Source organism: Musa acuminata, chromosome BXJ2-7, assembly GCF_036884655.1.
Source record: "Musa acuminata AAA Group cultivar baxijiao chromosome BXJ2-7, Cavendish_Baxijiao_AAA, whole genome shotgun sequence".
Taxonomy (NCBI): domain Eukaryota; kingdom Viridiplantae; phylum Streptophyta; class Magnoliopsida; order Zingiberales; family Musaceae; genus Musa; species Musa acuminata.
The window spans coordinates 32,345,261-32,370,085 of NC_088344.1; the positions used below are offsets into that span (position 1 = coordinate 32,345,261).

At 40.6% G+C, this 24,825-nt stretch overlaps 4 protein-coding genes across 11 annotated transcripts; 3 read left to right on the plus strand and 1 right to left on the minus strand.

The window, feature by feature from the left end:
- The first annotated feature begins 2,617 nt into the window (after positions 1–2,617).
- LOC135617613 (protein JINGUBANG-like) lies at positions 2,618–4,385 on the plus strand. Its single transcript, XM_065118018.1, has one exon. It carries the CDS (start codon positions 2,676–2,678, stop codon positions 3,966–3,968), a length of 1,293 nt encoding a protein of 430 aa, XP_064974090.1. The 5' UTR covers positions 2,618–2,675; the 3' UTR covers positions 3,969–4,385.
- A 4,606-nt stretch (positions 4,386–8,991) lies between these two features.
- LOC103992343 (ferredoxin-thioredoxin reductase catalytic chain, chloroplastic) lies at positions 8,992–13,929 on the plus strand. 5 transcript variants are annotated; one of them, XM_065118020.1, is made up of 7 exons: positions 8,992–9,200; positions 10,178–10,290; positions 10,713–10,762; positions 10,854–10,925; positions 12,144–12,204; positions 13,534–13,584; positions 13,678–13,929. In XM_065118020.1, the coding sequence occupies exons 1-6, from the start codon at positions 9,089–9,091 to the stop codon at positions 13,576–13,578; spliced, it is 453 nt and encodes a 150-aa protein (XP_064974092.1). In that variant the 5' UTR covers positions 8,992–9,088; the 3' UTR covers positions 13,579–13,584; positions 13,678–13,929. The 5 variants fall into 5 exon arrangements, with proteins under 5 accessions (XP_064974092.1, XP_009410265.2, XP_009410264.2 ...); XM_009411990.3 differs by having other exon boundaries at positions 13,681–13,929; XM_009411989.3 differs by having other exon boundaries at positions 13,534–13,929.
- Positions 13,930–14,454: 525 nt separating this feature from the next.
- LOC103992344 (uncharacterized) lies at positions 14,455–21,782 on the plus strand. Of its 4 annotated transcripts, none has more exons than XM_009411995.3 (8): positions 14,455–14,596; positions 14,674–14,912; positions 15,462–15,607; positions 16,750–16,817; positions 16,901–17,427; positions 19,781–19,861; positions 21,177–21,239; positions 21,546–21,782. In XM_009411995.3, the coding sequence occupies exons 2-8, from the start codon at positions 14,865–14,867 to the stop codon at positions 21,609–21,611; spliced, it is 999 nt and encodes a 332-aa protein (XP_009410270.2). In that variant the 5' UTR covers positions 14,455–14,596; positions 14,674–14,864; the 3' UTR covers positions 21,612–21,782. The 4 variants fall into 4 exon arrangements, with proteins under 4 accessions (XP_009410270.2, XP_009410271.2, XP_064974094.1 ...); XM_009411996.3 differs by having other exon boundaries at positions 14,465–14,596; positions 14,726–14,912; XM_065118022.1 differs by lacking the exon at positions 14,674–14,912 and having other exon boundaries at positions 14,507–14,596.
- An 803-nt stretch (positions 21,783–22,585) lies between these two features.
- Positions 22,586–24,825, minus strand: LOC135617615 (U-box domain-containing protein 41-like). Its single transcript, XM_065118021.1, has one exon. It carries the CDS (start codon positions 24,679–24,681, stop codon positions 22,822–22,824), a length of 1,860 nt encoding a protein of 619 aa, XP_064974093.1. The 5' UTR covers positions 24,682–24,825; the 3' UTR covers positions 22,586–22,821.

Genomic DNA, 24,825 nt, shown 5'->3' on the forward strand with positions numbered 1-24,825 from the left:
CTCAATCTTCTTGAAGGTTGAATGCCAGCCTTTTATTCCTTAACTCTAAAGAAGTTGACTCCTTGAACCTTCTCAGGGAACTAAGAACAAGTATTCTAATGCATAAAGTTCAATTCTTCTAGATTTTATCTAACATATTATAACATGAACTCTCTTAAATCTTGTCTGCAAAAAGATGAGATCCTTCTTAACAGCCACTGGAGGATGGAAAGTGGCTTGGCATTGAGATCTGAGTATGTAATGGATTCTGGTTAGAACTTGGAAGAAAACATCCTTAATATGTAACTATGGTGATTTGTGCTGTTGGTTCATATAGAAGAACAATCATTTGCCAAAAATGGCTTCCAATCCTCTTCCAACACATCCAAGTTGAGCCATGAACAGATAGATTACTGGAATCCAGCCCAACACATCCAAGTAGCAGCAGCCCAACACATCCAAGAGCCATGAACAGATTAGCTCAATGTTATTTGTTTGCTGTTAAACAAGCAAAATCCATTCTTTGCTGCCACTTAAATCAAGCTTACACTGTAACTAAAACCATTAACAGTGCTGTGACACTGTATGCTTAGTGAAATATACTTGTGTTCTTGTTTGGAGCAATTCAATGTAGTATCAAAGAAGGACATCTCAAGCCTTTGTTCGATAAACTACCTCTATCTCAACCATAAAGTAGATCATTTGCATCGAATCTAAAAGTAGATAGAATTGAGGATGATCAATGGTGAATGATTCATGTGAATGTTTTACAGATGGTAAATTGCTGTCTCAGGGTCTGTGGAACACCTGCATCCATGATCTGCATGAAGTGCTCCTATATCCTGATTGATCAAGAAATATTTATACCGAATGATCATAATGAAGATGGAGGGAAATCAGAACAGTGAATTGTTGAGAAGTAACGGGAAGCACAGTCAGCCAAAAATGCCATCAAGATCCGGATGAGAACCAAAGGGAGACAGATTATGTTGTGGATCAAAGAGTGAAAACAAAAACTGCACAAAAGTCTGGCACAAAACTGTAATCATAGGTCTTGAATGGAGACAACATGTCAAATGCACCGAAAGGCATCGGCAATTATTGGGATGATAGAAGCAGTGAGATCAACCTTTTCACAGTTTTGTTTTCATCAATCGATAGGTTCTTGAATTTGATGGAACTACCATTTGCAGTGATATGGGCCATACTCTTCACTGGAGCTTATCAGTTTCATGCTGCTTTGGATTTGTGTTGCTGTTTGGTGCCATTGGAAGACCTACTCTACTCGAGTAGATAGCATTGTTGCTATGAAACTAGTAGATTTAAATATCTAGAGAGAGAGAGAGAGAGAGAGATGAAAACTTGTTATATAAATCCTTCAACAAAATTAAGGAATTAGGTTGAAAATTTGTCAGAGGACAATTATTGAATCCACCTTCTTAAGGTCAATATTGGATTCTTTCCTTTGTCCTTTCCTATTACATAAAGAAAGTGTCATGCTCATAGCCTTAATCTTTTCCTCACGCTTTTCCAACATTTCCAGTGAAAGAGTGGCCTTCGGATGCTTTCTATGGAAAAAGCTAATCCTTAGATCGACCCAATCCAGAGCTGTAAGCCATGTCAATTGAGGCCAATCCATGGGAATCCTGCAACTTGTCTTGCACTGCTCTTGTGTCGCTGTAACAGGGTTGGGAAAGCAGGGCTTGAAGGACGTGCTTGGTTTCAACAGGGCGGCTGCTTTTGATCGAGTAGTTTTCATGAGTGTAGACTTTGTCATGCTTGAGGGCTTCATGTCAACACTGCTCCAACGTTCGGGTCCCTCCAAATTGGCCTCTTTGCTTGTATGTTTCCACAGGCAAGATGCTATCCGAGCTGGTTTTGATCTGCTCAACTAAAGTCTCCTGGTTGACTTTGTGATCTCTCAGGAATCAGAGTGCCCAAAGTTTCTGATACATGTGTACTCACAAAGCTTGGAGCTTCTTAAATCATGGTTGAAGTCACTAAGAAACAGAGAAGAAGATAGCCAGGAAACAACATCCACTTGCATCTGCACATCTATTTCTAGTTTGGAATAGATGTATCCTTGTTCGGAGAGTCCTTTTCCCTGGTGCAGGAAATGTTATCCTTGTTATCCAAATTCTAGACCATGGTACATGTTATCCACAGAACTTTCTTTATCAGATGCAACGTGATGGGAGGTAAGAATGGATTCATGGCATCATGATTTAATGCTTGAAACACAAGTGACTGGTGTTGGCAGCAGGGATTAGCAGTTCAGTCATGGTGTTTAGTCTCTTGAAGTGTCAGTCTGAGAAGATGGATCTGCAGTTGTTACTTGGTTTATAGGGAAGATCCTGGTTGATAGGGATTGAAAGGAGTGGGTAGTAACAAAGCATTCTAAGATTGACAAGTTGAAGAAGAAGATGTTAGGAAGAAGACAATGGAGGCATTCATTAATCCCATGTTTAATGTTCATCTTTCAGTGGTTGGTCAACAAGTCTGCTGCACGCCACACACACTCGGGTCCGCAGAGTACAACGCCAAAGCTGACCTTCCATTTCCAACTCTCGTTTGCTTCATGCACTAACTTTCTACAGTATAAAGGGAAGAAGAAGAGTTAAAGAGGTTATATATACTGCAATCATCTCGTTGGGGGTGCTCTCCTTCCATGTCATCTCCGTTTCTCTCTCTTACAGATGAGCTTAGCACCTCATTGCGCCATTCCTTGTCATGTTGACGATGATGACTCCACTCATCTGCTACCTAAATCCATCTCCCTCTCCACCCAACTAAGCCTTCCTTCTCTCCGCTCCCTTGACTCCTGCGCTGAAACCTTGCCTTACTCTCTTCACCGGTGCACCGCCACACTCAGAGCTCATTCCTCCTACGTCTCTGCCATCGCCGTTCATGGGGAGTCGGTTTACAGCGGCAGCCCCGACCAAGAGATCAGGCTTTGGCCTTGCGTCCACTTGGACTCAGCATCGTCATCGTCATCGTCATCATCCGCTCCGAGAACGGATCGTCTGACGAGCTTTACGGTCGCTGCTGCTAAAAGCCCGGTGAAGTCGCTTGTTGTTGCAGGGGACAACCTCTTCAGCTCTCACCAAGATGGGAAGATCTGTGTGTGGCAGATAAACCGAAGGGAGCGCCAGCACTGCAAGCTGAAAGCCGTCCTGCCCACCCAGAAGGACCGCTTCCTCAGCCTTTTGGTGCCCGAGAACTATGTGCAGGTCCGCAGACACAAGAAGTGCACCTGGGTGCACCACGTCGACGCCGTCTCCGGCCTCGCGGTCTCGCACGACGGAGCCCTCCTCTACTCCGTCTCCTGGGACCGTGCGCTCAAGGTCTGGCGCACCTCCGACTTCAAGTGCATGGAGTCGGTGGCTGGCGCCCACCAGGACGCCATCAACGCCGTGGCCGTGTCGTTGGACGGGCACGTATACACGGGCTCCGCCGACGCACGGATCAACGTGTGGCGGCGGGGGGGCGAGGGAGGGACCAAGCACTCGCTGGTGCAGACGCTGGAGCGGCACCGGTCGGCGGTGAACGCGCTGGCGCTGAGCGCCGACGGGTCGGTGCTGTACTCGGGCGCGTGCGACCGGTCGGTCGTGGTGTGGGAAGGGGGCGGAGGGCGAATGGAGGCGGCGGGGGCGCTGAGGGGACACCGGAGGGCCATCCTGTGCTTGGCGGCTGTTGGGGGTGTGGTGTGCAGCGGGTCGGCGGACAGGACGGTGAGGGTGTGGAAGAGGGGGGTGTTAGAGAAGGGACGCTACTGGTGCTTGGCCGTGTTGGAAGGGCATGGGGGTCCGATTAAGAGCTTGACAGCGGCGCCGGTGGTGGATGAAGGCAGCAGAACTGAAAGCTCTTGTGGCTTGGGGGGAAGCAGCAGCAGCTCCTCATGCCTGGTCCTAAGTGGGGATTTGGCGGGTGAGATAAAGGTGTGGAGGGTTTCGATTCGTCCTCCTCCTCCGGAGGGAATCTTCTGTTAATTAACGGCTTCTTCTTCTCCTTCTTCTTCTTGGATGGGTGGGAGAACAGCTTTTTGCCTCCGCCCGACAAAGAAGAGCTAGCGTTGGGGTGAGGATCCCCTGTTCTCCTAAGCCCGAAAACAGGATTTTCCACATACAAAAGATCGGTGGGGGCCATCATTAAAGACTTGTCAGACCAGCTGAGAGACAGCCGGAGGCGCCACGAAGGGCTCTCCTGTTTGGTACAGACGGGAGATCCTCACCCGCTTTTGCCCGCTGTAACCATGCCAAGTTAGCCTTTTGATGTATAATCCAACGTGGCTAATAACATATAAAAAAACGCCGTTTATACTCTAATGCTATTCGTATATTAATATTTGTACACACACACATATATATATAATTTATTTATGGGGCTCTAAAAATACATAATTTTCATTATTTTTATTGAACAAGGAGGAGTGAGACAGGGACAGATTATTAATGAATTTTGACACACATCACAAGCTTTAATGAACATAAATACTTAATATCTCAGGAAAGTGTGATCCATGTGTTTATTATGATCTTGATTTTAATTCTTTTCTTATTTATATTCTTTTTTTTTTTGCAATATTAATTAGATGTTTGTTACTGGGCCAACAATCTACTTGTTTTGGGCTTTCAATCCGATAAATGGGCCGATCCTATTTGATGCATCAGTGGTAAGCATCCTTATTCTTTGGATATTTTGATAATAATACAAACAATTCATATTTATACTCTCATTCATACCATAGTAACAGGTATTAGTATAAAAGCATGAGATCTATACGTATATGGATGTGTGTATACGTACACTGACAATGAAAAGAAAGAGTGACAAGACCTACGAAGGGTTTATTTCCGAGGAGGAAAACAAAAGGAATCACACACCCAAGCAAGTCGACACCCTACAAATAAAGACAATGCGATGGAACAAAATAGATTGATAGCCTCGTTGAATTGACGTGTCTTTTTGTTGTCGTATGGCTCCCCTCCTCCTCGGGTCATCATCAACCTCAATCCGTAGGGAGGGCGTCCTCTGCGGTAGCACATACCAAGGCTTGCTTCCTCTTTTATTTTACAGCCTTCGTTCGATGTATCATGTTCAAGGAGGAGCAATGAGTCGTATCGAGCATCGTCTTCACAGGTGTGCATGGATCGATACGACTCATTGCTCCTTTAAGAAGGGGCTGTTGTTTGTCACCGAGATTGCTCATAGTCACCACCGACGTGGGACTGTCTCACGTATTTGTAGCAGTGGACTCCTGGTGTTGGAATCTGGAAGGCTTGCCTTGTGGCTGGGAAGGAGAGAGAGGCTCTTGCAATGATGATGCTCGATAGCTGAAGATTCATCATATACATGTGAAAATAAAGGCGATGCATGCGTCGCCTTTCCCCTCCGTAGAAAGAATGAGTAAATTAATTTCAAAGCTGGAGAGGAAACAGCGCTGGTTGGGTGCATGCGAGCTTTTGCTGGTTTTACTTTTGGTAGGTCAACTTATAGAAAGATGTATTCAGCTGCGTCGCCCGACTCACTTTGAGCGACTCACCTGTCGTTGTTAGCAGTGAATTCCAATGCTTTGTACCAAACAAAGCTGAAATGTTCGTAGCGAAGCTGTAAGCGTTTTGAGGTATGTGGTGTGACTTCAAACTTCATTTCAAGAGCTGCTTCAGACAGCATCCATGAGTACTAAGAACATGCATCATTTTCCAGCTTCGATACAAACGTCTGTACCTTTGGCACTGAGATTTTGGCCAATATGTGCTCCCAATAGTACACACATTTACTCTTTTCCTACTCCCAACGTCGAAGCAAAAGGACAGGGATGAGACTGCACAGTTACCGTTCTCCACTTCACCAAAGCGATAATGGTGTCCTGCCACATGGCCCCTTCTTTAGCTGCTTCCGATCGGCACACAATTAGGGCGACCCACACCTGTGACCCGCCCTTGTCTTTGTGAACCTGTAATGCTCCCTCTTGCCCTTGGAAAGGGAAGAGAAGGCAGTGTAACTTTGATGCAGCTTGTTGTTAACTGAAGCTGGCACGGAAACATGTGTACCCTCTGTCATGGGGATTGGTCAGAAGCAGCATGGCAGTAACTCGGCCGGTAACATCAGCATCCCTTTTGAAGACGGAGGGAGGAGAGGGTTCTTATGGGCTTTATGATCGTTCTCCCATGTGATCATGGGAAGCATGCGCGGTACTACCACCATCACGAGCTGCTTGGCGTCTATCCCTCTTCCTCTCCCTTCCTCTCGCCACCAATCATGGCCTTCCCACCACTATCATCGGTACCCCTCTCTTCTTCTCACTTGGACTCTCGTCACCACGCCCCTACCAGCACAGAACAAGCGGTGGGAGGAGGGAGCGAAGCTTAGTGAAACAGCAGCAGCAGCAGCAGGAGGAGGAGGAGGAGGAGGAGAAGAGAGGATACCATGGCTACGACATGGGAGCTGATCACGCAGAGCACTTGCCCTTTCCAGTGAAAGGAGATCATCCGTTCCTTCTCTCCTGGACTTCCTTTGGGGGAATCAAGCGTCTTGGTCCGATCTCTTCATTTGTAGCTCATCCTGTGGTCATGTTGTGTTTCCTTTCAACTTTGCTTGAACCCTAGCCATGGTGTGACAAGGAGTTTGTGTTTGGGATTGTGTGGTTTGTTTGTCTGTATGAGCAAATTTCGGATCTTTTCCTATATCACAGTCTCTAATCATGTTTGTTTCAGGAAGAGGGTTTCCTTTCACAGATAGATATGTGTGTCGATCACATCCTTCTGAAGAAGGAGAAAGATGTATCCTACTGCTTTTGTTTACTCCATTTTCTTACAGCTCATGATGATGATATGATCTTCTTCTGTTCTAGATTCAGATTACAACATAAACTTCTATTTAGTTGCCATCAGTAGATATGCAAAGATCACTGTTGAAGGATGATTTCTGGCAACAAAAAATGTCATTATATTCTATGTTTAGAGACTCAGAGATTAATTAGAATCAGGCTCACCAATTCCCAGGAAGTATAAATACTGGCTAATATAGATTTGTGTTTCTCTTCCTTTTTCTGTGAGTTACTACTGCACTAGTGTAGTTAGTTTTTGGCTGTATGCAAGAACTTAATTCTATGCATGAAATGGTGAAAGATCTGCCATGGTCATGATTACAAGAACTATTTTTTGTTGTGCATCAACATATATTTATTTAATTTTCTTCCAGTTAGATGCAAGAGAAATATAAGATATTTGGCCATGTCTTCTATCTTTTTCCAGCTAAAAATTACCTTGAAATCTATCTTATGCAATGTTATACATTCTTTTTTTAAAGTACATGCAGCACAAATTTGTTTTCTATTATGATGGATTAAGCAAAAAAAAAAATTAGTCTGCTAAATTTTCTTTAATGGTTCAAATGCTAGATTTCTTTAAGTTCATCCTCATCATCCTCATCATTATTATTAAGATACAAAAGTCTGATGCCTAGTTGCAAATTTTGGGAGGTTAAAACATTGTTGGGATATGTGATGTAAATATTTCTCCAATAGAAGAATAATTTTCCCCTTTTTTTCTTTGCTAAAGAATTATTTTACATGCACACACCTAAGAAATTGAATGAGTGTTCAAGTAACAAAAACACAATTGGTTCAACAAATGTATACAAGGATGAGACACCTGATAAGCTTACTGGGTATGATGAAATTGACTTAGCTTCATTCTGTGGATGAATGTTAGATGCACAACATACCTTCAGAAAATCTAATCAGTTTATCTATACATCCATTCATCCATCTATAAGATAGGTAGATAGATGCTTTGTGTGTGTGTGGAGAGATGGGGTTTGAATTAGTGGCCTTTTTTCTACATGGTGGAGATTTGAGTTGGACATTATAGTTCAGATATCAAGGAAATATTTGCTTGCTCTACAATGGTCATTATGAACATCATAATATCATGGTTTAGTAGATTTATGTGTGCTTGCCACCCTACATGTAAATGATTAATCTATATATTTGGCTTGATTTATAGCTTCCATGATATTTGAATATATTGGCCACCCTAAATGTACTTGGCCATGCAATAATTTTTAATATCACTTTAAATTATGACTTAGCTAGTTCAACACATCTCACATCTTTGTCTCAAGATCAAGTAGTTGGGAAGATGATCAATAGAAAGACAAGATGCATCCATTGCATAATTGATCTTCCAATAATATAATGCATCACATGTCACACAGAAGCCACCTCTTGGACCACCTAATAAGTCTAAACTAATAATTGACTCATAATTGTGTCTACTATGTCTCAAATTTCAAATTAGGGATGTTAAGTTATTGTACATATTTTGATTTTGGCACAACTTTTCTCAACAACACAAATGTGTTTATCTAACAAAAATTAGTATGCTAATTATAAATTATCCCCTATAATTAGTAATCTTTACTGTCTTGATCTATACATTTTTAAAAATTATATTATGATCCATATATTTATAAAAATAAAATATTTAATCTCATTTCTCCTTATATCGTAGATTTTACTAGCGAAAATACTACCGTGCTAAGAGGTAAATGGAATGAGATAGAGTTAGCACATTTTTTATAGTAAAACCTATGATATTTCTATTAGTAGAATCTCAATATTGTGAGAAGAAATATGATTAAATATTTTATTTTCATAAATATAAGATTCTCAATATAATTTTTAAAAATATAAATATCAAAATAATAAGGATAACTAATTATAATATATAATTAGTCTAAAGTTAATAGTAGACTTGACTCATTAGGATGAGCTATTTAATCATAAAATATTGTTTCTCTCTTAATAATAATAATAATAGTAATAATAATAATAATAATAATAATGTCAATCAAATTTGTGGTTAATAATATAATAAAATACTGATTTTAGCCCAAACAAAATGGTTATAACGATAACATACGGTATCGCTTTCATGTAACGTGTCGGGCCGAAACCGTTACGATATTCGTTATTTGGACGATGTCGTCGCGGTTGTCTCCCGAAGAGTCGGCGCGGTTCGAAGGGCTCGGAGGCGGAAACCCCTCCAGAATAAGGCGAGAGCTGTCGATTCGGCCGCCGCGAGGATCCGAGCTAGTAGAAGCGATGGCGATGAGCCCCCGGACCGCCGCCCTCCATGGCGTCGCGCCGCTTCCTCGCTTAAGGCTCCCCTCGTTGACTTCCTGCGGCTCCCGTCGCGTGAATGTCCGCGCGAAAGGTTAGGATCCTCGATCCCGTCTACGTGTTATTGTTCCTTGGATTTCCTGACCAACTGGCTGTCGATGAGGGTCTCGGTAAGTCGATTTGGGATTATGATGCGGTTGGGTAGCGTAATCGATTGATCGATAGGGCTCCGCAGATTCTGATGTGGGACTACTGAATCGAAGTGATCAGGAGAGAAAATACGTAATTCTTGATTAAAGATTCCTTTTCAGTTGATGAATTGGTGATTCTTGATGATATTCCGTCTCCAAAATGGGACAACGACGGGCGATCGTATGTTGTCCTATTTCCAAATCTGAGACTGCTTGTGCTTTGACAATGTATGATTGTCTTTTCAGGTTTGGTTACAGAAGTTGTGGGTATAGTTCGGTAATCGATCAAAGATAGGGAGGGAAGATAATTCCACAAGAAACCATCTCACCTTTTGTCTTCGTCTTACTTTGACCTTGTTTGCGCTTCTATTGAACAGTTACTTAGGTTGAAGGAAGAAACATGTTAGGAGCCCGATGAATAGGGAGTCCACGCCCTTCTTTTATTTCTATTTGTTGGGAGAGTTTTCGGTTGGGTGTTTTGGATCATATAAGGCTACTATTTATACCAAAAGAACTCTTATGTGATAGTCAATCGTCATTTTCTCATAGTTTGGTCCCAGATTTTATGCATTGCCGTTCTGCAGTATGCACAAATGACAAACGGAAAAAAGGGTACATTCATAACAGGTCTATTTTATTTTATGTAAAAAGAAAAGGGGGGCCCTCTCCAAGATCATTGAGAAGGCTCAGAGATTTGTGTAAATATTTTACTGTAAAAAATATTATAGCTTGGAAAAGCATTTACCATGCAATAGGCGGGATATTTTGGACATTATCTGTACATTCTATTGCTTTAATTTTAGTTATGAATTCTTGAATATCATAATATGTCCCTCGCTGAAAGAAATGTGTTAGTCTTCTAACATTTGCATTTATGCAGTAGAACCCTCTGAAAAGTCTGTTGAAATTATGAGAAAATTCTCAGAGCAATATGCCCGTAAGTCTGAGACATACTTCTGCATCGATAAAGGAGTCACCTCTGTTGTTATCAAGGTAGTTTTAAAGAATTAATGTTGTGTCACTTGTATTTTGTGACTGCTACTTATTTACTGTATTATTTCGATGGATTTGAACGATACTTAAGCAGCTATCATGTATAACTTTTATTTGATTAAGATCTTGCAGCTATAACAAAGCTATGCTTTTCCTGGACAAAAGCTACTATTATTTGGTAGATTGCCAAATATCTGTCAGCTAACTTAACATATTGATTATAACTACCTAATACAAAATTGCTAAAATTGCAACTTTGTGTCACCAACGGTGGATATGGGGAATCTAAGGATGTTCTTTATCTTTTTGTAGGCTACTTTTCTGCATCACATTTACTTGATTAAGGACTTAGAGCTGTTATAAAGTTATCTCTATCCTGGAATTCCTAGAATGTTTAGTAACAATGTTGTAAACTGCCACAGGGTCTTGCTGATCATAAAGATATGCTGGGAGCACCATTGTGTCCATGTAGGTAAATAATCTCATGAAATCTTCTATTCTTTTTTATTAGAAATATGTTTGCAATAGATCTTTAACACCCCAACATGATAATTCTGTATCAGGCATTATGATGACAAAGCAGCTGAAGTAGCACAGGGATTTTGGAATTGCCCATGTGTGCCTATGCGAGAGAGGTAAAGTATTATTCTTTCAAGAAGAGAAGAAGATTATAAATCTTGATATGCGTAAATATGAATTTTTTCCCTGAATTATATATAATTTTATGTGAGGTTTAAAATCTCACCAGTGCTAGTATTGGCTGGCGGCTGAATTTGTACGGTACCGGTTTGCCTGCTGTATCAATACTTAGCACAGAGCTACTGCTTGGACCAGAGAGAAAGAGAGAGAAGGAAGACAGTGGCAGAAATGATGACTGTCATTGCATGAGAGAAAGAAAGAGAATGCATGAGGAGAGAATGAAAGAGAAAAAACAATAAAAGACAGCTATCATCCTGGCAAAATTAATGAAGTGTCTGGGTGGTAGGCTTACTGTCTGATACACCCAGTTCCAGCTGTAAAATTTGGGCGATACACCCGATATGGTGAACCTTCCTGTATGAACTGGTATCGGGCAAACCCATGGTCCACATACTGGTTTTTGATCACCGATAAATATCCGCCTGTACCATTCAATATAAATAGGTACCGAGCAAACCTGTAGTCCATGTATGATTCATGATCTAATTGATAAATACCAGATTGTATCGACTGGTGTGTCCAGTTTTTAATACCTGTGGTATACAAAGAGACCTACATATATGTATATGTAGTTGTACACTGAATATCCCAGATAAATTGCATTTTTTATTTTTATTTAATGTCATCGCTACCGTTTGTCATTATTTTCCGAAGAAGCTGATTAACTTCTTACTGGTTATGTTCCATTCTTTATGGGGATCAACGTAAAGTAATATTTTTTTGTCAGATTCAAATGTTCTGAATACATTCGGTTTCATGATTTGATTTCTTTGTTGTTCACTAGACGTACTTTCATGACTGAACTTTTAGAATGCTTAGAAATTCAGTAACAGTTCTTAACTGTAACTTAGAGCATTTTGTTACACAAGAGATGTTTAGTTTTGCATGTCTGAGTATCGACTAATTTCAGTGGTGTCACATGTTGTTTTCTTATATCTTTTAGCAGTTTATTTAATTGATTCAATGTTTCCTTGGTCTACGAGATTAATGTGTCATACTAATTCTTTTTACATCTTATAATCATTTGATTGCAGGTGTTTTCGGATTATGTATTATATGCTGAAAAATGGATGATATTAAATTTATCCAATTAGATAATTTTCTGATGTATGGATGCTATGGTGTATTATTTTTTACATGCAATATCTTGGCAGGAAGGAGTGCCACTGTATGCTTTTTCTCAACCCTGACAATGATTTTGCTGGAAAGGAGCAGGTTGGTGACCAATGAAATTGTTAATCTGTCTTTTTTCTAAACTATGGTTCTAACAATCTGCTTCTAAGATTATCATATCTAAGACTCTGTTATGATTATTGAGGTGTGTTTTTACTTTGAGCATATTAACTCATTGGTTGAGTACATTGATCATCTTTTTGACATACCAACATTCTAGAACATATCATGCACTTGCTTGGAACTAGATCCAAGTTATGCTATTATATCGTATTGAGTTCTATTATCTTTTCAAAGGATTTTCTGCTGCTAGTACTAGGTTTCCTATTGGGGCCCAAAAATCCACAATGTGGGTATAGATCTTTATTTTTTCTCCCATTATCCTTATCAGTCAGTCATCAAAAGTACTATACTTAATGATATGGATAAATCTGATACCGAACTCAAATACTACCCAGAAATCAAGCATGGATCTTAATTTTGGATTCAGAATCTTATCTGATACCGAATCTTATCCAAGACGATAACATCCCTAGCAGTTCTATATAAATTTATAGCAGTGGAGTAAAAATTATGGTAATTCAAGTTTCATCTTAACCTGGAAACGGAAGTTACAAAATTGAACTAAATAATTGGAAGTTGATGAAGCAATATAAAGCTGATGAAATATTGCCCATTCTGAAATGTGCATGCTCATATGTAATGTGAGAAACATTAATTGTGAATCAAACGAGTCAAGGTCAAGACAAGTAGTGGGGAAAAATATGATGGATATTGGACTATTTGGTAGTAGGATGATGAATTCTAGAAGGATGTGTGGTTCCCGCACATATGATTCTTACTTTCTGTAGTATGGTTTGCTTATGCATTCAGAGCTACCAAGTACTTTTGTAGGATGGGTTAAACCAAAGCCAATTTATCTCATCAGCATCTTTTACTTTTCTGTTTGATCATCATCTTTTCTTGCTTTATGCAGTTTGTTTGTTGAACATTTTGAGTAAGAAACTTCTGATAAAAGTTCACAATCCATATATGTTTGCAATTTGTTTTGTTGAACATTTATTTGCAACATTTTTAGTTGTTACAGTAGTTTCTGAGTAAGGTCATAACTGGCAAATTGGGTCCCAACATGTTTAAGGTGCCAGTCAATATATCTGCCGTGGGTGTGGTAGGAATTTGGATGTTTGAATAGCATGACAGTGTCCTTACCGATTCATGTTTGGCTCTGAGTCTTCAAATTATACTGTGCGCACTTATAAAAGTGTACTCTGATACTCGTGCATTTGTTAGCACACATGCTTCATAATTATAAGAAATTCCTACAACTTTCCTACCATTCATTCTACTCACATTGTGTTTCTTGTCTTGCAGTCCATCACCTTGGAAGAGATCAAAGAAGCAATATCACAAATCTAACCACCAGTAATCAGTTTTGTATTGTTTGTACCTGGTTGTTATATTTTTAGTCCTTGTATTTCGATCGTATACTAAGTTCTTGCCGTGTTTCAATTGTAGCAGTATAGGCCTACAAAATGTTCTCAAGGATCTGTTGTTTGGATTTGATTATGGTTGAAGCTTAGGCTTGATTACCGACAGAATCCCTCTTGTATCATACGAAATCTTTCAGGCCAATCACCTGTGGCTCTGGTGATAAGAAATATTTTTTTGTATTTTAGACTGCCCACCTTTTTTATCAAATATTTTGTGGGCCGATGGAATAGTTCAATGCATATGGGGCAAAAAGAAGAATTTTACTTTCTTATTGCATGATTAATATGGGCAATCTCCTTTCTTTGATGCACTTGTGTGCTGCAATATATATAAATATAAATATAAATATAAATATATATATATATATTAAAATGATTTATTTCTCCCGTTTAATACCAAAAAAACATGTTTTAACAACAGCAGTTGAACTTCCTGATCTCTGCCTACGGTATGGTTTATAAGAGGTCGTTAATGGTCTGTTATTTTATGGCACCGTGGATTTATGCTAATTAGTGGGAAATTAGCCAACGCTGATTTGGTACTAATACTTTAAATTAAAATGTTTCGTTAAAGAAAATTGGAATTTTCTCTTTCAATTTTCTCGTGCTGTTAATAATTAATTATTAGTATAATTAGGTCATTAGTTGTCTCGTTTTTAGTATATAACATTTTTCTAGTATGTAACATTTTTTTACCTTGTGCTGGGCTAATAGGAATTTTAATCAGGAAGAATAAGAGAAAGAAAAAGAGGTCTTGGTTGATAAATGGCCTCAAGCGCTTGATTACAAAAAAGATAATGAAAACAACGGTAATAATAATAGTAGCTATATTTCTTATTTTCTTGAACCGCCTCGTCCTTTCATTCTCCGGGCCGGGCTTTCGTCTGTTGCTTCTCATACCATCTCTCGATTGGTTGTTCCGGTTCTGACTGCGAAGCTTGGAGGTAAATAAACGATTATTTTCTGTTCTTTTACTCATCTTCCTTGTTTCGTGTGTTCTGTAACCCTCGTCGATCTCTAGGGTTCCCGGGCGAGAGCAAGATCCTGATCCTTTTACCGTCTTGGTTTATTAGGGTTCCGGATCTGTTCTGTTGGTGCCGCTTGATTCGCTTGACGAGAGAGAGAGAGAGAGAGAGAGAGAGAGAGAGAGAGAGAGAGAAGGAATTACCAATAAAGGAGAAAAAGAAGGGAGGGGAGAGTAAGAACGGACAGATGTCTGCTCGGCCCCAGTTCACGATCACCCTGGGCCGAAGCGGTCAGGTAGAACTTCCTACCTCCATTTTTCTCTGAAATTACATCGTCACATTCGCGCATCTGTTATTTATTGTCAAATAATATCCGTTATATGAATACACGGCTCCTCCTCCACAATGGGTGCTTGATTTGAGCCTTCTGCTTTTAGGGTTGGAAATGGTGTTTCTTGTGGACATTGGCTTCTCTTGCTAGTACGGTGAATATTCAAGCTTAAGAGAATTTTATATGCTTGCCTTTTGATTTCTGCCTGAAAGAGTTTTTTTTTTTTATAATTATTGTGTTTGAGTCATTTTTGCAGATGTTCAGGGAGAGTTTCAGATTTGTTTTTCAGTTGTTAAATAAGATTCTGCCTCAGTTTCGATTCTCATTGGTTCTTTTCAGTACCTAGAAGAATTTGTTAGCCTTTTCTTCAAGAGAGTTGTGGCGTGCTTATATTTTTGTATGATTGCGTTACATGTTATGCTTGGTTGGTTGACATGTGTATGTAACACTTGACAGATTTACAAAACGCAAATTCATAGATACGTTGACCTCTTTCCTTTCTGATGTTTGCAGGTTGTTAAGAGAGCAAGACCTATATCTGATGGCAGTCATTGTGATGATGACATGCCCTCCTTAGCATCCAAGCTATCAGTGAGAGAAAGGTTGGAGAACAACATGGCCAATAGCAGTTGTTATGGGAGCCAGTATGAAAACAAACGGTGTGCTTTTTTCTTTCTAGCGTAATGTAGTGATAAAATTTACTCTGTCGTCAATTAGCTTATGTGGCAAAAAAGAAATATTTAGAACCATTTTATAGATATATGCCCTTTCTAATGGATGATCTTCATTCTGAATCTGTTCTTGTCCTCGTATTCTTTGTTGCTAAAGAAATTTTAGTCTGCTTACTGCAGCTTAGCTTTATGTACTCTTGCTGTGCTATCTACGAGCATCAAGGTTTAAACATTATTTTGAGATTAGCTTTGTCCAACTTTTTAAGGTTTCTTTAATAAGTATGCTCTAGTTCCTTGTATACCAAAATGACTTTTGACCATACACCATTTTTCGTTGCTAGAGAAATTAAATAGATGTATATAATTGCCAATTGTTTTTCTGCTTACTGGCTATACTCTTGTACTTGTGCTGTCTATTAGCACCATGTTGTAACAATAAGCTAGCTTCGTCCAACTTTACACCCTCTTCAAGTGTTTGCCTATCATGATGTTTGTCTTATACCAATTTGGCCATATGCATGTAAATCATCTCCACTTTTGCAGAAAGCTACATTGAAAGGGATCCTAATTCCTAATCCACCGTCCTTAATATTTTTATTCATTAACACTAGTTGTAACAGTTCTCTTTGCTGGCAATAGCAATGGAAACAATATTGTTTCTGTGACATGCTGGACATTTTAGCTTTCCTGCCCTTGGCTTCACGTAAAGGGTTATGTGTGTGTGTGTGTGTGTGTGTGCGTGTGTGTATTCATTTTCTTTTGTTTTAGTGTTTGACTTCAGGATTCAATTGTAAGACTTTACTTGTGTATATTGGTTTTTCGTTTTTAGAATTTTGGAACAATGTGTGGTCAATTTTAAAAGATCTACATAATGAGTACAACATTTACTTTAATTGAGCAGTTTTATGTTTCTGAAGACTTTAGCACTTAAGATATATTTTGCTGTGGAATTGGCCTTTTGCGGCTCTGACTTAAACCTCATTTGCTTGACGAAGCAATGTGTTGGGTCACAACCCTGAGAACACAAGAGAATAATTTTCTGACCTGTTATCCTGATTTGTTGTTTTATATTAGTTAACCAAATTCTATATTATGTTTCATGATGCTGGTAATTTGTTACTATGTTGCAGTCAGAGAACAGATGATCATGATTCAAGATTCATGAATAAAAATCCGAGAGACAAGCATATCAAATCTAGTATCCATTTGAAATTATACAGAATTAATTGTTTCCACTTGAACTTTCTTTCCTCTGCTTTGTTGGCGCCTTAATGCATAAAGATCATCAGGTTCGTAGAGATGATCTGAGATGGAAACTTATTAATAAAAGCTTATCTCGGAGAAGACATCCTGTTGCTGAAGGACAATATGATGTTGACCTACGTGAAAAGCTTTCTCAGAATACACGTGCTTCTCGCGTATCTGATCCTCGGCAACATGCAATAGAATCAAGAACCTCTGGCTTTGGAAGGAGAATACCTTCTACAAGAAGTGCAGACGATTTACTTGAATTGGATTCACATAGGAAGTCATATTCTTGGACTTTGGATCAGCAGAGGCGTAGTTCTCCAGATAGGCTTATTAGCGCTCCAAGGCGTATCTCTCCTTCAAGAAGATACGAGGAACTGAAGCACACATCTGTGATAAGATCTGTTGATGCTTCCAGAACTAGTTTTCTAACAAACAGTGGAGTAGGTGATTCTTCTAGATCTTTTGCTTTTATGACTAAAAACACTTCTGCCGATGCAGTCAAGCCAGTTGTCCGAGCTCCTGCACCAGGGGATATTGGGCAAAGAATTGTACTTAAGGTATATCTGACTCTTCCAAATTGTTTCTCATTATTGTGAATGTCTTTTAACTTGAGCATTTGCAGATGAAGAATCGTAGATATCTGATCCAATGGACTGCTTTATGATACTTGTAAAACTCAGTAGCTTTTTACTGATTAATAGTTGTGTGGGGAATGCCTATCCTTCTTTATTGTACACACTATATAGTGATATATTATTCTAAATGGCTATTTTGACACCATTTCATTGCTAGTGAAGGTGAACATGCATGAAATCCAAAATTTCTTTTCTAAAATGAATCATCTGTTGATTATGGTCAGTTAAAAATAAGGATCTTAGCAACTATGATGTTCACAAACTTTCGTAATTAAGTTTCACTAGATTTAACTCATATGCTGCAAAAATGTGACTTCAGACTGTGAGGCAATTTTCACTGTTGTCACATGCCTAACTCTGTAAAGTTATGGTGTCTGGAATTCTTAAATTGTTATACAATTAAATAGTAATTTATTTTACATAGTGCTATTTGTCTTGGAAGCAAAGAGTTAGATGTGTAATATATATGACCTCTTTTTGAAGCATAGTTAAGTGACTTTTTTTTTGGAAGAGTGTGATATCCTAAATTGATGGTTTTGATACCTTAAATATTCCTATTTTGAATGGATTTGTTCTTTCAATCATTCTGCCTGATATGGATAAAATTTACAATGCTGATACGGAATTAATACCTAGACTTATAAACAGGTTGCGTAGCAAAGCTATGGCTCAGCATGAACCCTACATGACTCATGTGGTTGGAGTTTAACCATTTTAACCCATTTACTTGCACTAATGTCTTTACCACTGTTTCTTATAGAGGCTTAATATATTTCCACCATTAAGCAATTCATCTTTCTACTGTTAAATTTTAATTCTACATTAATCATAAATATTAAAAGAAATATATGAGAAAATAAGATTTCTTTTTCTATATTTATTGTATGTACTTTGGTAGTTGGATATATGCATGAGTTGCCATTCTCAAGTCTATGCATGGTAGAGGGGTGAGGAACTTGCTCAAAAATTCTTTGCATGGCTGTGGACAAGATGGATAGATCGGGAGAAAATTCTACTTTTTAGCATTGGTATTGAAGCAACAGATAAGATTTCATATATTGACCCTCTCCTTTGAACCCCCATTTTGCGAGAGCCTTGTGCACTGGGTTCGTCCTTTCTTTTATTCAAATAATAAATAGCAAAGGGGTAAGGTTTGTTGTAGATGTTGCAATGGATCCAAATGATGTATTTTTTTCTGTTTTGGTAAAGGGTAAGTGGTGAAGAAAGGTTTTGATTTCAGGACATTGTGGTGATCTCACAAAATCTTAACCAAAATGGTACATTGATAAGAGGGATGTCAATTCATGGTGATCATGCTATTAATTAGTCTCCTTTGTCAAAGATTTTGTCTGATCAACATGATGTGCTCTTCATGCAATTTGGATGGCTTGGTTTTGAGAAAGATAATTTAGTTTGTCAAAACTTTGTTTTAGGTTTGGTTTTAAAGAGAATAATTTCCAATAAGATCTAAAAGGAAATTAACAGGCTTCTTGGTGCGAGCTTGTGATTGTGGGTTTATGAATACAGCTTACATGGTTGAGACCAACATTTTTATAGGATTGTGGGCATTACCATGATTTGATGGTACAAGGCCTTATGGCCTGAAACCCACTCAATTAGCTAGAGGTTTGGTAAGCTTCGATCCTGTCCCAACCTAACCGATTAGTCATCTTGAACGGGTTTGATCCATGTGAAGTCGATTTTACCCAATGGATTTGAATTGGGATCTTTGAAGTGCCAGATGTTCTGACATATGGATAGTCTAGTTGGCACGTCTATATCCCATGGTATGGCAAACGTTAATGTATTAGATTTTTGTCTAATGTTGTTGGTTGGTCATATATCCTGAGATGCACCTTTGTTCAATAGCGACAAAAGATCCATGTAGCCGTTATGACAATATGTCGTTGTTATTATTGTTGTATCATAAGATGCAGTTTCTGTGCATTGGGTTTTTATTCTGTGTGCACCTCAGTCACCTCTTGCTAAAGCCACTTAGCTTTGGTTAATTGGTGAGGACCTTGGCGCGCTATGTGCCTTAGCCTTCAACAAAACTGTCTCTAACTTTATTCAATTAGGACTTATAGAAATGCTTATGACTGATTCAAGAGCTTATTATGCTACAACTTGCAAGATGAGTGATGATAACTTCCACTAACTTATGAGCTTATAAATTTTTGCAATATTGTACATCATGTGTATTTCCTAATATTATAATTATAGCCAAGCTTTCCTTAATGGACACAATGTATCGAACTTTTTTTCCTTTATGCAGCCTGAGGAACCTCTAACAGTTTCTGGCTTACTACACTCATTAGGTCTTGGAAAATATGCCGTACTATTTCAGGCAGAAGAGGTATTATTTTCTGTCAATTTTATTTTTTAGAATACTTCTTGGTGCTTAAATTTCTGGTGTACTTTAAGAGTCTTCTACAACTATTGAGAACTTGAAATATTTGTTCATATTATTCTATCGGGTGTTGAGAATTTTACTAGTCAAGTGATCTAGACTATAGTCAAATATGCCATAGGTTTTAACTATATTGTGTTAGAAATCTATCTTATCGTTTTGCATGAGGTAACATGCTCAATGGTATGTGTTAGGAACTTTAGAAATAAATTTATCTGGTATATTATGATTATGTAAAACTTTTTCTTTATGTCACATCTTCACTACATGAATGCATGTAAAATTTATGTGAACTTGCAAATCCATGTTTGGATGTTTATGCATGCTTACATGTAGATCCATTCAAATTTTTTATAAGATTAGTTGTCATGATATGGGCTTGATAGGCTAACTAATCTATCAACTTCGTTTGACCTAAACCACTGTTCAAAATGCTTAAGGTAGAAGTTGATAGAAGTACACTTATCAGACCTGTATAAGTCAATCTTAATCTTTTCCACTTTCAATATACGACTAATCAGGGTGTTATAATTTTCCCCCTCAAGGACTTTAACGTCTTCGTTAAGGCCCAGCATAGCCCAGATTAAACTCAAGCATGATACATGTGAGGCGTAGCCTAATGGTGGTTCCACATCATGACGAGTCGTCCTTTGACTCCATCCACGGGTAGCCCTTTCCTACTCGAGCCTTCTTACCATGCTCAATTACTAGGTCAGCTCTGATACCAAATGTCACGACCCGAGCTTGATAGGGTAATTGACCCATTAACTTTGTTTGACTTAATCTATGGATTAAAATGTTTAACTTTAAAGTTGATAGTAATATACTCATCAAATATTTATAAGTCGATCTTAATCTTACCCACTTTCGATGTGGGACTAAACGGGTGTTACACAGATACTTCTGATATTTAGAAAGAAATTTATTTGAATTAGCCAATATTATTTATAGAAATTTATTCCTCACATGTACTCTTGGGCAATCGCATCCAATTTTAATGCTAAAAAGGACATAAAAGTTGGCTATAATACTTACAAAACTAGATTTGACACTATTTGATTTAAAATAGAATATCTAATCTACTTTAGACTCTACAGTACTTGGAACTAATAAAGTTTCCTGAATGGACATCACTAAAGTTTGCCTGAACCAGTTGGTACTTATGCTTCTTGTTCCTGTGAGACCATCGATTATAGATAATGCTTAAGATTGACATTATGGAGTTTTGTGCTCATAATCACTGTATTGCATCTGGTTGCAGGTGGATATGACTGCGCTGAGGCAGATGGGAGACAATGACCTCAAAGAATTGGGAATTCCCATGGTGACTTTACATTGCTTTCAATGTCTTCTTTTGCTTGTATATTATCCACAATTAGGCTTTTCCTGAAGTAAATTTCCCAACATATTATTCCTTAAGTACCTGTTTATAAGATTAATTCAGATGTTTGATATATTTTACCTTGTCCAAATAAAGAACTTTGACAAACTACTTGCCATATTTGAACAATAGTTCATTTGAATATTTTTAGTTTGTCGTTTTAATTTGATAGTTTCTGTTATTAGTACATGTATGTAGTTCTTGTTTTGTCTTTTATTAAAGCTTGAAACTAACATTTCTTCTATGTAGGGCCCTAGGAAGAAAATCCTTCTTGCAGTGGTATCTCAAGCAAGACATCCACAACGGCAACGGTGAGAAAACCAAATGCCAGTTGATTTTGGGTTTGTTTTTGTTATGGCAATTGAGACACCAAATTGTAGGATCTTATCCTCAATTAACGCTTATTTTCATACCCATCTTTGGAATCTAATGTTCTCAGATGATTAAACCTTTCATTCATCAGTGGCAATTGAAAGCTTTTTCAAATTGGTGTTGCACAATTTTATCCTTGCACTTACTAAATAATGCGGGACACAAAGCTTGAAAAAGCACAGTATTTAGAGATGAAAGTAGTTGGTGTTACGGCTAGCTAGACAACTTATTTAATCATTTCATTGACTGAAACGAAGAACTCTGCAACAAGACAACTTATTTATACACATGCACCGATTATTTGTTTTTCCTTACCTTGAAGGTTGCTGGGTTCGCTCAATGTAAGTAGATTGAAGGTTTCTGTAATTTTTCTCGAGGCATTTTCTAGCTGTCTGTGTCAAGTATGTCATTTAAAAAATATCATCTGTTCTGTACAAACCTGTCCTTGGGTTTTTGTCTCTCTCGGAACAGTTTGAGGCAAGTTGCCATAAATAATGATTATTTATTTGTCATGTAGAGAAATTCTTTAGATTTGGTCAGTGGGAGGGAGAATTGACGTGATGCCTTCTTTGAAGAGCATCCTCGGTTAATCTTATGGATTCAAGGGAAGAGTTCCTTTGTGTTGACTATGGAGCTTATACTTAATTGTATTGATAGATCACTTATGACCAGTGTTGATATTATGTTTAGTTATTGATGAAAGATCATATTGGTTTGTTGGGTCAATCTTCGCAAGGGCGGAATTGATCTAAAGACCCGGTCAATCTACCGGCCAACAACACCATGATGGCTTGTTGGACCAACCTACACCATCTACTGTATTCAACTGTTATAATAGTTCTTCCCAAATGTTACCTCATCCTACCTGCTTTTGAAAGGTACGGAAACAAGTCACACATCGGAAGCTCCAACTAGGATTAAAAAAAAAGGGAGAAGAAATTAAGATAAAAGGAACAAATTTACACACATTCGAATCCACCAAGCCTTTGTCCACATGGCCGTTCCCAAATAGTTACGGAAGAGCTTACAAACAAAGACGTACAAGCTTCCATTCTTCCACAGACTCCCTACTCAACGAGCTCACACCATCCCTCGCTCGGTAAGAGAGAGATGAAAGGCGAGCCAAACTCTTAACGCACTCGGCCGAGTTGACTCAGAACTTGGCTGAGTTGATCCCGGCCGGCCTGTTATCGAAAACGTTGCGTCGCGGCCGAAGCGACATCAGCCCGTCCGAGAGGGCGCTACTGACGTCGTCCCCCGGATCGAACCCCAGGGAGGCCGCGGCCTCATTGTCGCCTTCCTCCCCTTGAATCGCCCTCAGTGCCCTCCTTGCCATCTCCCCCCGGGGCCCTCTTCCGCCGCCCTCCGTCGCCACCCTCGTCAGCTCCTGCTCCGCTCCCGCCGCCTTCGCCAGGCCCCGGAACCGTAGGCTCCCTTGGCTCATCCAGTATAGCACCGCCACGCAGTGCTCCTCCTCCGCTGCCTCCAGCGGCGGCCCCCTCATGAGCGCCACCAGTGCCGCCACTGCGCCGGCGTCCATCAGCGCTGCGCGCCCCTCGTTGCAGCTGGCCAGGTTATGGATCACCATCAACGCTATCCTCGCTGGCTTAGTGCCCTGCCCCAGAGTGGCCGCCTCTTCCTCCCTCTCCCTCGCGACCGCGAGCAGCGCGTGGACTGCTCCCGGGGCGCGCGCGATCTTGGTCCGGTTGGCGGCGGCGAGGGAGAGGTGGTAGAGCGCCATCCCTGCGTCGCGACGGGCGCGGGGGCCGTCGGCGGAGGGTCGGGCGAATAGGTTAAGGAGCGGCGGGATGGCGCCCAAGACGCCCATCGTGGTGCGATTCTCGTCCTGGAGGGCGAGGCCGAACAAAGCGCCGGCTGCGTGGTCGCGGGCCTCCGAATGGCCCCTCCGGAGCACCTCCACGATCGCCGGCACTATCCCCGACCTCAAGATCCTAACTTTATTCACCGGCTCCAGCGAAAGGTTCGCCAACGCCGCGGCAGTGTTGATTTGGACGGCAGCGCAGGACGAGAGGAGCATAGGCCGGAGAGCGCCGAGGAGTTGCGGGGTGCAGAGGGCGACGCGCCGGTCGCAGCTCTCCCTCGTGGCCTGTCGGAGGGCTGCCGCGGCGGATTCTTGGTCCCCCTCATCCAAATCCATCAACTTGGTCAACACCTCTTCCATCGCATCGGTCGTCCTCCGCGAGGGCGAATTGGTGAATCTTGGAGCTTGCTCTCGACCTAATCTTTCGTCGACGACCACGATCTCAGAAGAAGAATAGGAAGATGACGAGTGATAAGAGGATGATGACGGAGTAGACGCCGACGAAAAGCTTGAGGATTTGTTCTTCCCTCGTTGTCGCTCGGAGAGAGGGGGAGAAGTGGTGGGGTTCATCGTCTGCTTCGACTCCTCCAACACCGATGGCAAGATGCCATCTTTCGCATCCTTTCCGCCATCAACGAACTCGGAAGCTCGCAATTCCATACCTTTTTCTTTACCTCCATTGCAGACTTCATCTTTTCCGTCTTTTCCATCACCAGAGAGCACCGCTGCCGAGCCGGTGGCGACAGAGGCAGCAGCAGAGGGAGGGAGAGGTTGATCTTGGGGCATGAGGCGGCGGACAATGGCCACGGCGGCTTCCGGGGGGATGGGAAGGGGAGGGGGGAGGCCGCAGCGGGAGCACCAGGCGACGATGGCGGCCTTGAGGGCGGCGTTGGAGATGAGGAGGAGGGGCGGCGCAGCCTCCGGCGAGGAGAAGGGGAGGTGGAGATCAAGGGGAAGGCCTGGTGGAGGAAAGGCGAGGTCGAGGCAGGCCTGGATGCAGCTGCGCTCGAAGGTGTGGCCGGAGGGGATGATGACGGGATCAGCCATGATGGAGCGGGAGATGGGGCAGAGGAACTCCACCGGCATCTCCGCCGTGAAGGAGGGCGCGGGCGAAGTCGATGCGGAGGTCGACGGCGAGGTGGCCACCGACCGGCGGAAGGACAGCTTCCATCGCTGCTTACTACTTCCCATGTGGGCTCGATTCCTAGTCCAAGCCAGCCATTCTTGGTATCCTTCGATCCCTTTCTTTTCTTGGCTCTCTGTCTCTCTGGTGGAAGGAGAAGAAGAAGAAGAAGAAGCAAAGGGAAGACTTTAGTGGAAGGAGCGAGGCGAGGT